General features: G+C 37.0%; 1 protein-coding gene across 1 annotated transcript; it reads right to left on the reverse strand.

Moving 5' to 3' along the window:
* Window positions 1-7,779: 7,779 nt before the first annotated feature.
* On the reverse strand, window positions 7,780-12,569 carry LOC140137071 (uncharacterized). Its single transcript, XM_072158728.1, has 7 exons — window positions 12,557-12,569; window positions 12,204-12,428; window positions 10,974-11,114; window positions 10,254-10,556; window positions 9,149-9,390; window positions 8,701-8,770; window positions 7,780-8,116 (listed from the first exon to the last, which is right to left on the reverse strand). The coding sequence occupies exons 1-6, from the start codon at window positions 12,567-12,569 to the stop codon at window positions 8,744-8,746; spliced, it is 951 nt and encodes a 316-aa protein (XP_072014829.1). The 3' UTR covers window positions 7,780-8,116; window positions 8,701-8,743.
* Window positions 12,570-12,985: the final 416 nt, after the last annotated feature.

The following is a 12,985-nucleotide window of genomic DNA, read 5'->3' on the forward strand; positions in this document are numbered from 1 at the left end:
CTCATAATTATTGCACAGCCCAAACCATAGATAGTAAAGGGTCCCCTTCACTATCTATGCCCTAACTGAACACATTTACATCAGTCACACCGACAATGAAGTACATTATTATGCAAGTTGATTTATTATGCAAGTTGATTTTTTTTTTCAAGTTCTTTTTACCAGGTTTCACAATTCCATCTCAAAAAAAGTAACTAACCCCCCCTCAAATTAATAATGACTATTATTCAAAAAGGGGCTATTGTATTGTAAAATGCGTTGGAAGCAGAATTTATTTCTGCGCATTTTGACACTTCATTTGGTACGATAGCCCAGAAAACACCGGTGGATTTAATGTAGTGAGGTCCAGATTTGAAAGTTGCATTTACATACAAATTTTTACAATACAAAAACACTCAGATATCATTACACAGATTTCCTTCCATTACATTGAATGCAAAATCAATAGAATTTACTGCAACTTTTAAATCTTGGGCTACATTGATTTAAATGTATGCTGTGACGTCAATATTTAGTCAATTGCTACAAATGAGGTGTCAAAATGTGCAGAAATAAATTCTGCTTTCAACGCAGTTTACAGATTTGCAATACAGTTATCTGTTTTTGAATAATGGTCATTATTTAAGGGGGTTAGTTACTTTTTTTGAGATGTTTAGTTTTATTGCAATATAGGCTTTCTGCATGTCACAAATTCAGAGGTGATCAGAATCAAGTGCTCAGTGGTCACCGAGTGATCCAATTTTGTGTCATTAAAGGGGCATTTTGTAATCCACAGCATCATCCCCCACTTTTTTTTTTTTTTAAAGTTGAAACTTTTACACCACTGGAAACCTCTGGCTAAATAATGTTTATGTATAAACAAATTCTTGCAGATTAATTTGTTTAGCAAAAATATTGTGAATTTGAATTACACCAGAACGAAATTACAACACACTGTCTATATGGAGCAGTGTGTAATACACTTAAATGTGTATTGCAAATGCAAAATGAATCACCTGAAATTTTGGGAATAAGCTTTTTTTGTGGACATAATGTCATAAAAAGAATGCTGCTAGGATCACAAAATACTCCAAAGTAGAACCTAATAACACACTAACAATATCACTGATCAGCCTTTGAGAATGATACCAGTTGCCCCGCCATTTGGCCAAATTCACTTGCAATAATCATGTCAACTCTAGGTGTCGTTGATTAATGAACAGAAAGATTAAGTGAAGCCAAGTTCACAGTTCTCTTGATACAAACTTGTAAACTTGACTTACTTACTCCCTCTGTCCATATACTGCTATGCCATCTTTGAAGTTGCTGCTTATCAAATGGTATGTGATGCTGTCAGTTCAGATCTGCTTCCTCCCTCTGATCATATGCTGCAATGATAAACTGTGTTTTTTCCCGCATATAGTTATTAGTAACTCTAGGGTTGTCAAAAATTTCAGCCCAAATTGTGGGTTAAATAATCGAAAAGTCACCCAAGTTTTCTAAAACCATTGATTTCGAGGCCAATGTTGAAAAAAAAATTGTTTCTTAACCATTGGTTATATGGGGCAGGAAATTGTCAAAAAGTCTCAGCGATAATCTTCAAAAAATCACCAATTGCAGGGTTGGCAACCCTGGTTAACTCCATCAACATGTCATGCATACTCAAATGCTATAACTCTTGGAAGTTAGAATTGGTTGCTAACATTGATGATCATAGTATTGTCCCTTCAAATTTACTTGTAAACCCTCCCCCTCACAGTCATGTGAACACCATCGTAGCAGTGAAAACTACTGGTTGTGTTATTATAGCGTTGATGACCCATAATTATAAACTGGATCATCCATAAACAAACTGTAGCTGTCTTCAGAAAACTTCGATTTGAAAAGGTGCATTCCCAGAGGAAAGATGACAACTTGATACACATTTGGATTTCTGCTGTCTGGTTAGTTCCTGCTGTGACATCCTTGTTATGTTGATACATGAACAGAGAGATTAAGTGAAGCCAAGTTCACAGTTTTCTGACAATCAACCTGTGAACTTCAGGCTTACTTACTCACTCCTTACACAAAATGTCATTCCTCTTAAGTAGCAAGTTCATTTGATTCCAATTACTGTAGATTCTTGATCTCGTATACAAAACTGCAAGTTATCAATCGTTTCCCCAGGATCGTTTCCTCCTTAAGAATTTCATCGCATTTAAACATTGAGAGCTCTGAGAAAATATCATAGTTGGGCCAATCTTCTCACTGAACCCTCTGGATCCTCTTGCCTGCTACACACTTTTTGCTGTACAAAACTTGTGGAGTATTATGTGATATCCATTACATATATCCAGTTTGATTTTACAAAATTTGGTCACTATTTTGGAAATTTTAAATTTTTTCTTTTCATTTGATTATAATGTCTAAGAATATTATTTTTGAAATATCAAGAATAATTTTATGGTATGATAAATTTGTTATTGGGTTCAGTGTTGACTTGTTATATGGGAGTTACCAAGTACTCAGTGTCTGTCATACTAGGTTCAGCCTTCGGCTCCCCACCCCTATGACTTGGGAGGGGGGTACTCACATATGCCAGGCATACAGGGATGTGCCGCTCCAACAGGTCAGTTTTTCATGAGAAATCCTTAGCCATGGGTGGCTATTTCAACTGAAAAATCCTTACACATGGGTCCTGTTTTTTACACTAGCCTTTAGCAGTGGGTCAGATTTGAGTCCATTGTTCTGACGGTGTTTTTCAATATCAACATGGGTCTACATCTGAAAAAAAATCCTTGGACATGGGTACCCTTTCCTGCAAAATGACCCTTAGAAGTGGGTATGGGTTTTGAGGCTAGCGCTGCACACCCCCGTCCAAAATCAATTCAAGTACCCCCCCTCCCAGTATACGCGTATGACTCTGTGTGCATAGTAACACATATTGATGCTGAACCCAATAGCTATATAGTTTACGGTAAAGTTCTTCAGCGGTCTACAGATTTGGTGTTGTTTACAGTGTAAACTTGGCTATAAATTGAAATCATGTCGTCATCACATCAGCACCTCATTTGCTGATCAAACTGCATATACCTTCCTCGAGTCGGTAATGTAAAATCAAATTATGATTTTTTTTCTCAAGAACTGTTAATTTTGCAGATATCTGTTATGCTAGTTGGATTCCTGGCACTATTTCCTTTCTGAAAATATATACTTTTATATACTTCTCATACAATACAATACAATACCTTCCTCGAGTCAGTAATGTAAAATCAAATTGTGATTTTTTTTCTCAAGAACTGTTAATTTTTGCAGATATCTGTTATGCTAGTTGGATTCCTGGCACTATTTCCTTTCTGAAAATATATACTTTTATATACTTCTCATACAATACAATACCTTCCTCGAGTCAGTAATGTAAAATCAAATTATGATTTTTTTCTCAAGAACTTAATTTTTGCAGATATCTGTTATGCTAGTTGGATTCCTGGCACTATTTCCTTTCTGAAAATATATACTTTTATATACTTCTCATACAATACAAAACAATATCTATATTACTGACTCGGGGAAGCTATACAGAGTATAGCAACATGTGATCTACAATCCCGGACATTACTGACTCGGGGAAGCTATACAGAGTATAGCAACATGTGATCTACAATCCCGGACATAAATAGTTCGAACACTTGTGTCAAAGTAGGACTGTTTGAAACCGTATTTCTGTTATACTTGACATATTAAAATTTCGCTTTCTTTGGTGTGAAGTCTAAACCATTTCCTACTACTACAACCCTCCCCCTGCCTCACCAATCAATGTTGAATGTTTCTAGGGGTGCATGACCAAAAAAACAACTAACAACATTGATCGGGGGAATGGGGGGCATATTTGAAGTACCCATGTTAAAGTGTTCGATCAATAATGACCGGGATTGTAGTTCTTTTTACACGATAATCAGGAAGAGCGGTCAGTAACCACTGAATGACCTCGCAGAATACTTTAACTTGATGCAATTTTCATTATGCTGCAAATCACCTTTCCCGGGTTCAAGAGCTCACCACATATTTTCCAAGTAACCACTGGTGACTGGTGTTGTAGCCATGATGCATAGCACAATGAAAGATTAAGTCAGCCATATTTACAGGTATGTCTATATCAACCCTGTGAACATGACTTACTTACTCCCTCCATATGCAATCCAAGCACGTGAAGCAGCAATTGGTTGGATGTCTCCAATGTATTGGTGGGTTGAAGTCCTACTGCACCAAACATGTTGGTAGATTACTGGTATTTGTTTACATCACTTTTGTTCTCACACGCTTGTGAATCAGATTGTGTAACAAATGTGTTATGTCCCTTATTAGTGCGGCATATTTTTTGAAGGTATAATTGGGCTATTCCAGTTGAAATCCATACATCCCTATGGAAGACATGAACTTAATCTTCCATGCAGAGGTGTAAACTTCAAATAGGGCTGGCTGGGCAACCATGGAAGAAGAATAGAGCACAAAGTGCGATGGAATTGCAACTCCGATCGTCGATGTGAGGTCAGCGACATCAACACTTGCAACATGTGGACGTAGATGGCAGCAGCATTTTTCTTTAATCAGCATATTTGTGACGTCATGTTAACGTAAGTCTCCACAGCATTACGCATATTTTTTAGGTAGCTTTTAGTATTCTTCAATTTATCAATATTTCATGAAAATTTACCAAACAAACGGATAGTCATGACAGTTAATATTTAAAGTACATGTGTAAATGGTCGTAGTTATAAAAGAAAGAATATAAGAAACAGAAACAAATGAATTGTAGCAATATTCATTATTAATGGCAGCGGCCGTGAATTATCAATGGCGCTGGCGAGTAATACACGGGGGAAGCCGACGGTGTCGCCACCTTTTTGCATTGCGCTGGTATATGAGTTGCAACGGCCTGGGGCAACTCCATTTGAAATCTACACACCTTGTGTGGGAGATTAAGATCATGGTTTCCATAGTATGGGGTGTATGGATTTCAACTCGAATAGCTCATTACGAAACTTAAACTGCCCTACTCTCCTGCACTGAACTACATCATTAGTCTACTCAGGTCTACTCTACTCTACAGCCGAGTCTACTCTTCTCTACTTAACTCTACTCTTCTCCACTTCTCTACCCAGCTTTACTCTACTTTATAATATGTGACATGATCTGATCCAATCAGCAGAGTTGTAACGAGTCAAGTCATTTCATGTTACTAGCAATACCTCAAGTCGAGTCAAGTCAAATGACTTGAGTCACTGTACAATCTCTCTGGGGAAGATTTCAAGATCTGAGTCGAGTCATTCCATTTATGAAAAGTCAAGTCTCGAGTCATGACTCATTACAAGTATGCAAATCAGACTAAATTCAGTAATAATGAAATTGAAACAGGCAAGAATACTGAGCAAAAATACAATAAAAATGTAAGAAAATAAAAACATATAAAAAGTTCATAACTTTACAATCAAGTATATTAGGGCCTTAGAAATATCAACATCAGCTTAGGTACTGAGCAAGTTAGTATTGGCAATAATTAAAATTTTCCTACTTTGGTCCAAGTAGTGCCACATATTGAGACACTTTTAAGTAAATGAGCCACCAACAGACATACAGTTCATATCTAAGAAATATATATATTCATTTATTAACATATATGTTACAAATCCCATAACACCTTGTATAATGAGCTATTCCCCCAGGGCTATTCCAGTTGAAATCCCTATAGAAGACATGACCTCCACGACAGAGGGAGTGTGAATTTCAAATGGGGTTACCTGAAAGGGTGACTTTCAGGTATGGATTTCAACTGGAATAGCCCAATGATACATACCACAAGGGGTAAATAAGATCAAATTACTGCCACAAAAATCTTTTTAGAGATTTTAAAGATTATAAGTTCAAATATAGAATTATTTTCATGATTGACTGATTTAATAATATATCATTGAATTCCAGCTTCTCATTGGCCAGTTGAAATTACATTGAATTGTGCACCATGCCAAAGGGCACATACTTTTATAGCCACAATGCTGAAGTTGTGTGGGCATTTAGTCACTTTCTTCTAATATTGATAACTGTTTATAATTCCTATATCACAAAAATATAACTTTTACTATATTATTTGTATTCACAAAAATTTAACTTTTCTATATTGTATTCTATATTATATTCACAAGAAAAGAATACAATTCAAATTATGTGTGCTTTTATAATTTCTCTATCTAATTTTAAGTAAAGAAATAGCAATTCATTACTACCTACCCTGATAGAAATTTTGGGCTTACTTGCGTAAGTGTGACCTTATTGGTATACTTGTCAAAAAAACAATTATCTTCTGAAGATAAGAAGCCAGTAACATATACCCTGTATCAAGTTATATGTTATATCTCTATATTTACTATCATTGTTATTGCTTCTTCTGGAATCTCTAACATCTAAGTTTCACCACTTTTGTCATTTCCATAAATTAGATTTTTTTTCCTTCTTAAGTCAACAAACTATGTTCTTATTGCAACTATACAGCCTGACATGTTTGCATGCAATCTGCTTTATAACATTTGCCATACAAACTTTTTACACATGAATGCTTTCGCTTTTTTATGCTGGTTTCATACTTTCCTACCGCTTGCTGCTTTTCTGACGCTGATTTTGCTTCACTACATTGTCACACCAGAAACGCTGGCGATGACCAGCAGAAAGCCGATATATCAATCACTCCACCACTTTGCCCAAAGCGGTGGATCACTACAAGTTGAGTTCAGGTCAACTCGGGATCGGTTTTGTAAAGACGTATAAGAACTGGACATGATTTTTGGCCAATGAGCACCGAGTGGCAACATTGGCTTTCAGAGTCATGCCGCTTGGTGATTGCCTCTTGCAGAAAAAATGCAAGTGGTATGATGAAGTGTCATGCTGCTCAATGGCAAGCAGCAGTAAAGCGTGAAACAAGCATTATGCAGGTCTTGAACTTGCCCTCCTCAAGGTTCATCAAACATTTGATACCATCTTGACATCAAATCTTTGGATCTAAAAAATTAGGGCATGAAGAATCGTATTTTCTTTGAGACATTGTGAAACTTCACCTAATTTTTATTTGGGACATCTCTGTACAAATATTTTTTAATGTGCCATTGAGTACAAAAATATATATGTCAAACATGTGGTGAATTTTTGCCTATCCTTTCAGGGGGTTTGTGAATCTGTGGCTAATAAATAATACCAAAGTGTGACTCTTGACCTAAACTTTCCAAAGAACGATGATTGGAAGTTGAATCTTGGCATTATTTTAAAGCAAAAGTGAATAAGGCTGAAGGCTTGAAGAGGGTAAGTTCAAGGCTCCCAATGATGCCTGCATTAATATTTAAGCATTAAGTAATTTCTGTTCTTTAATACACACTTTTGGATCCTATTTCTCATGACACATTATTTGATGGAGGTGCTTGTATTATTTTCTATGAAAGACATTTATACTGGATGCTAACAAGCCAGACCTTAAGTCCAAATCCCCTAAATATATTGTCAGGCCTAGACTCTGGTGGCCTATACGAACAGGCCAAACTACAATTGAATTTGGGCCATCAATTATGTGACTAAAATGTCACAAGTAACCTTGGTAACTCACAACTGTCATTCTTGTCAGGAGTGAAAACAGATAATTAATGTATATAAATTGATGGGCATTTTGAAAGAAAATTGATTGTTTACCACAACACTGCATGTTCTATTAACACTGTTCAAAACCTATAGTCTATCTTGTCTCTAGTGAAGAGTAACGCCATGTTAGATTTTGCAGTGGTGACACAACTGCGTAAACACACTCATTTACATCTGCCGCTGCGAAATCCAACATGCCGTTGCTCTCAACTTGCGACGAGACAGACTATAGGTTAATGGTATTGATCCTTTGCAAGGTCATCTCCAAATGAGGTTCAAATTTTGGCTACAGTGAGACAAAATTGGGCTATTGAGGAAATTTAAAAAAAAGGACCCATCCATATACCAAAATCGGCCTAGAATAGGCCGAAAATGCAACCCATGTTTGCAGCACATCAGGGTATGGTCATTTGTACCCCCTGGGTATTTCAGTACTTGCATATTCACATATTCTTGCATGTTATGGGATGATTCATCTGATCTGAAAATAAAAAGGACAAGAAAAAAAAACCAATGACAAAAGATATGAATATTCACAGAAGTTACATGAAGGAACTCTACAAATGACAAATACCTTTTCTCTCATGCAAGTGCACATTGTCTACTTATGACTTACAAATATGAAGGATTATGTTGTAAAAATCCTGAATTTTACTCACTTTTCAAGAAGAGCACAGCTAGGTTTTGTAGTGCCTGGGGCAAGGATATCTGGGGAGCCTGAGGGAGGTTTCTCCCTTCGCATGTGAGTAAAATATTTGGCAAATAAGAGTGTATAAATAACATTGTCTCTGTTCAGGGGGCACCTATAAAAATTACTCCATGTCCACTATGTTACTGCATAACAATGTATATGGTTATGTTACAATATAAAATTTTACAAATGTTAAAAATCTTATCATAACGTTTAATAACCTTAATATACATGTAACCCTAACAATTAACATTTTTGACAACATTTGTACACCCTTTTGAAAATGTTATGAATATATTTTGTTCTGGGGATTCTTTTATTTCACCAAAATTATGACAAAAATAGATTACGTTTCCATAATAGAGTATACTTACTATTAAAATATTATGTTTCCAATGTATGTGATCTCTTCAAGCATCAATAGCGAACAGCCCTGATTGCACCCTGGTAACAACAAAATGGTATTAATTATTTGGCTGTTCTAGAAATTAACTGCACCCCCCCCTCCCTCAAGAAGACATGTAATATTTTACTCAACAACATGGGTTAATAAAGTATCTAATCAAAATTACCTTTGTAACACCAGAGTTACACTTGTGGAACTAACCAAAATATCAATCAAGTCCTACAAAGTTTTGTTAGGGAGGTATCTCTGCAACATTCTGAAAGCATCAATATTACTTTTTAGCCACTTCTGGTTTCATTACAGATGTGGAGGGAGGAGGTTAGCTGTGATACAAAACTAGTTATGTGTATAGGACTTCATTGATGTTTTGATTTGTTCCCTTACTCACACTATTACAGCTAATTAAGTTTTCTTACCCGGGTTGGACCTCGACCTCCAAACTGCACACCTGCTGGGTTGGTTCGGTAGTACGCAGGTGGCGCAAGCTGTCTTTGTGGTGGCGCTGCCAGAGGCAACGATGCACCTGAAGCTCTGGTGGATGCAAAGCGTGACATTCCTACACAACCAACAAGGCCTAGAACACCAAGAAGTAGCAACAGACCTATTCCACCTCCTATACCAACTATAGCAGCTGTATCCAGGTTTGTTCCTGTGTTACCTGGACAAGTCAATTTTAAACAGAATGAATTTGATGATTTGTGTGTAATGCTGTGGTAAATCCACAGACCACTACAGATTATTCATCAACAGTCAAAGTCCCTGTGCTTTGTATGCTGTGAATGTTCTAATATTCATGAGGGTCGATCGCGCACATCTAAAAATCATGCCAGTGTTGAGTACCTTGCGTATACGCGTTGCTTGTCTTTGCATTTACGCAAAAGACCATAAAATATGCGATATGTGCTTAACAGTTTGGCCTATCGCACTTCATGGGAAGATCGGCCCTCATTACCAGTTGATGCTGGGACTTTGTTTGTGGGTAGTCTGCAGTAGTCTGCATGTAGAGCAACAAGTGCTAATAGTGTGTGCTATCAGCACAACACATTATGACCCACAGAACACAAAAAAATCACACACTTGAAATTGAAGTTTGCCAGATGCTTGGCAAACTAATTCAGAGGTACACTATTTTGCTTTTCATTAACAATACAAACATGACAGAGTCCACACTCTTTAAGTTTTATCAAGGGGTGTAGCCAGCTTCTTAGTTGGGGGTGGGGGCAAAATGTGTAGCCAGCTTCTTGGTTGAGGGGTAAAGTCTTTGAAACTTTCAAAAATGGTCTTTAATGGGAGAATGTGTGCATGTAGCATCCAACAATTTGGTATTTTACACTATTTTTGGCTTATGAGGGTGAATTTTGATGGGAAACAGGCTCCTTTGCAGTTTTCCTTTCCTTCACGTTCCTGATTTTCTCTTTTCATTTTTTTGTCAGAGGGGAGCTTTTCTTTTTCCTTTTTTTGCGGGGGAAGGGGCACTCTGCCCCCATACTACTGGTCTTATCTCTTTAGCTCCCAACTCACCTGTTCCACCACCCCCATCTGGAGTGTCTACGATATCTGGGAGTCCTCCATCATCATCAACAATACAAACCGTTATTGTACTAGGATAGATAACAGCGTTATTGCTAGAGGGTGTCGGATCAGATAGGTACAACTCAAATACCTCCTTCCTCTCTCCAATTTCATCATCCGCTATGGCGATGAGGACATCTTGTCTTGACTGCCCTGGTTGGAAATTTAGAATTGTGTTGACGCTGGTGAAATCAGTCTGATTTGCAGAGTCTACCTCAAAATCATTCACTGTGATGATGCGTGAGCTTACACCTGATATTGAAAGAAAAAATGGAATATTAAATGAAACTTTACAGCTAGTTGTTTGGTACCTCTGTTCCCTCTATAAAGGATTTTCAACTTCGATCAATGGCACACAAGATTTTGGCCAAAAGAGAAACTAAAAGCCTCATTGTTTTTTAGGAAAATTTAAGAATATTTTCCAGAATTTGGCAAATTTACCAAAATTTTGAACAGAGTTATTGTCTTCATTCAAATTAGTACATTTCTGAGTTGGCCTTTTCATCAAATTTTGTATGCTTGGGGGTTAAAGTTTTTAACATATTCTAGCTGCATATCCCACACCCAATTCAAGTCAACCCCCTCCGTGGCCCACACCCCTTCTTCTCAAGCTGCATATTTGTGGTCACTTCTTGGCTTGGAATTTCTATTTTTAACTGCAGTACTTACGGACACTTGTTTGTCCACTTGCTATGCTTGAGCCATATCCAGACCTCTGGACAGTCACACGAGCTGTCCCTACCGATTCCATGACTATGACGGATGTGTCTGTACCATCTGTTCCTGGTGTAGCGACAAACTTGATCTGATCTATAAACAAACAAAGGAGATTAAGTGATGTACTTTTAATGGTATATTATCTTGGAAAAAATTTGTCCTTATTTTCTTTTTCATGGTACTTCAAAGTTTAATTTTAAGTTTAATCAACATGATTATGATAATACTTGAGAGGTTGATATTTCTTACCATTCAGTGCTTACTACTATCTAACCTTTCAAACTCACATCATAGGAGAGTGATTTTGAATAATTAGGCAGGCATAAGCACCAGGCCGTAAGGAATCGTATAGCCTTCCAAAATGTTATACCCAACTTTCATTATACACAATACAAATCCATCCTTATAATGCCCTCCCCCACTTTTGAAATCCTGCGGACACCACTAACTGCAACCAGTGCAACATGAAAAACAGTTGAGCTAAGTTAAGTTATTCAGGTTGTATCAAAATGATTATACCCATCATATGCCAATGATTATGGCCAAGACTGCCACATAAGAATCCAATATATAAGATCCACCGCATTTGTAGATTAATGTAAATAATAGATTGTATAAATTATGATCCAACATGAGTAAATGAGGCATACTGAGTTGTTCATAATTATTGTAATCTGGATTAATTAGTTAACAATTTGATGACAAGATCAACATCATATAGAATTCCTGTCAAAAGTAATGATTGAAAATTATTCTGTTTGACAATATCAAAATACATGTTAAGACATTTAACCTATTTGCAAAATGACCTAAAGTGACCCAGAGATAACCTTTGACCTCACACCTGTTGACATTACACATGTCAATGTACCCAAGGGTCACTGTGTCCAAGTTCCATTGAAACATATCAAAACATGTGGGAGAAAACAAAAGAAGCTGAGGATTAACATTTTTTGCAATAGGTTAACATTTTCTGCATCCCCATATCCCGACACCCCTCCACACACACACCCACCCACCCTACAGACTTTGGAGCTCATTTTATAGTCCCTCTCTAAATTTTTTTTGGCAGGGACCAAAATCACCTCACAGACTTATTTTCCTTAACAATCATTTTGATACAACATGTATCACATGAAATGTTCAATTGAGTCATATTTTTCTGAAAACAGAAGCACTTACTATCGTCATCCTCAATGGTAACCAATTCCACCCGTTGTCCCAAATCATTGCCTAAATCCGATGACAGGTAGATGAAGAAATCTTCGCTGGATTCTGTTTCTTGGTCATTGTTGATCCTCAACGTGTATGACCTTGTCTTAACATTGGCATCAAATACCAGGGCTTCGCCAGATAGACCTTGATAGTCTGCAGGGGAAGTAGCACCTGCATCCGTTGTAGATAGATCTGAAGGAGGAAAAAGGTGTCTATAAATTTAACTCTCATCAATTCTATCTACTGATTGGGTACAAGAAGATTATTATGATTTATTGAGCCAATCAGCAACATGGTATGAATTGAGCTTAAAGGCATACATTGGAATGTCATCTTTCCCTGGGTAAGATCTGATACCAGGCCAGCCCATGGCCAGAGGGTAAAATGAGTAGGTTTGTTTCACCTTGAAGGCAAGGTTAGTCTTGCAAATATGGGTTAACTTTCCCCTAGGCCATCCAATATGCCATATACAGTAGGACTACAACTTGTATCTACTGGCCAGTTCATACTCCTATTTCCACATCTGTTATTCCAATGTATGCCTTTAAATGTTTAGAAACTGTATTTTAATTGGTCACTCAAGATGAATATGTTATATGATTAACCAATCAGAATGTTGTGAAGGTCAAATGTGAAATGTCTAGGGTGTGCGCTTCTTATTAGCTAAAAATTCCTGTGTTGTTGTTTAATGGTTTATGGAATGATATAGGGCTGTAGTGGTCAGCAACAACCTATGAAGTGTGCCAAGG

This window comes from Amphiura filiformis, chromosome 17, assembly GCF_039555335.1.
Source record: "Amphiura filiformis chromosome 17, Afil_fr2py, whole genome shotgun sequence".
Taxonomy (NCBI): domain Eukaryota; kingdom Metazoa; phylum Echinodermata; class Ophiuroidea; order Amphilepidida; family Amphiuridae; genus Amphiura; species Amphiura filiformis.

Coding starts and splice junctions, on each gene's coding strand:
- LOC140137071 (XM_072158728.1), bottom strand. Junction 9,391..10,253: donor AGATGGGGGTGGTGGAACAG/GTGAGTTGGGAG, acceptor TGACTTGTCCAG/GTAACACAGGAACAAACCTG. Junction 8,771..9,148: donor GAGGTCGAGGTCCAACCCGG/GTAAGAAAACTT, acceptor TGTTGTTACCAG/GGTGCAATCAGGGCTGTTCG.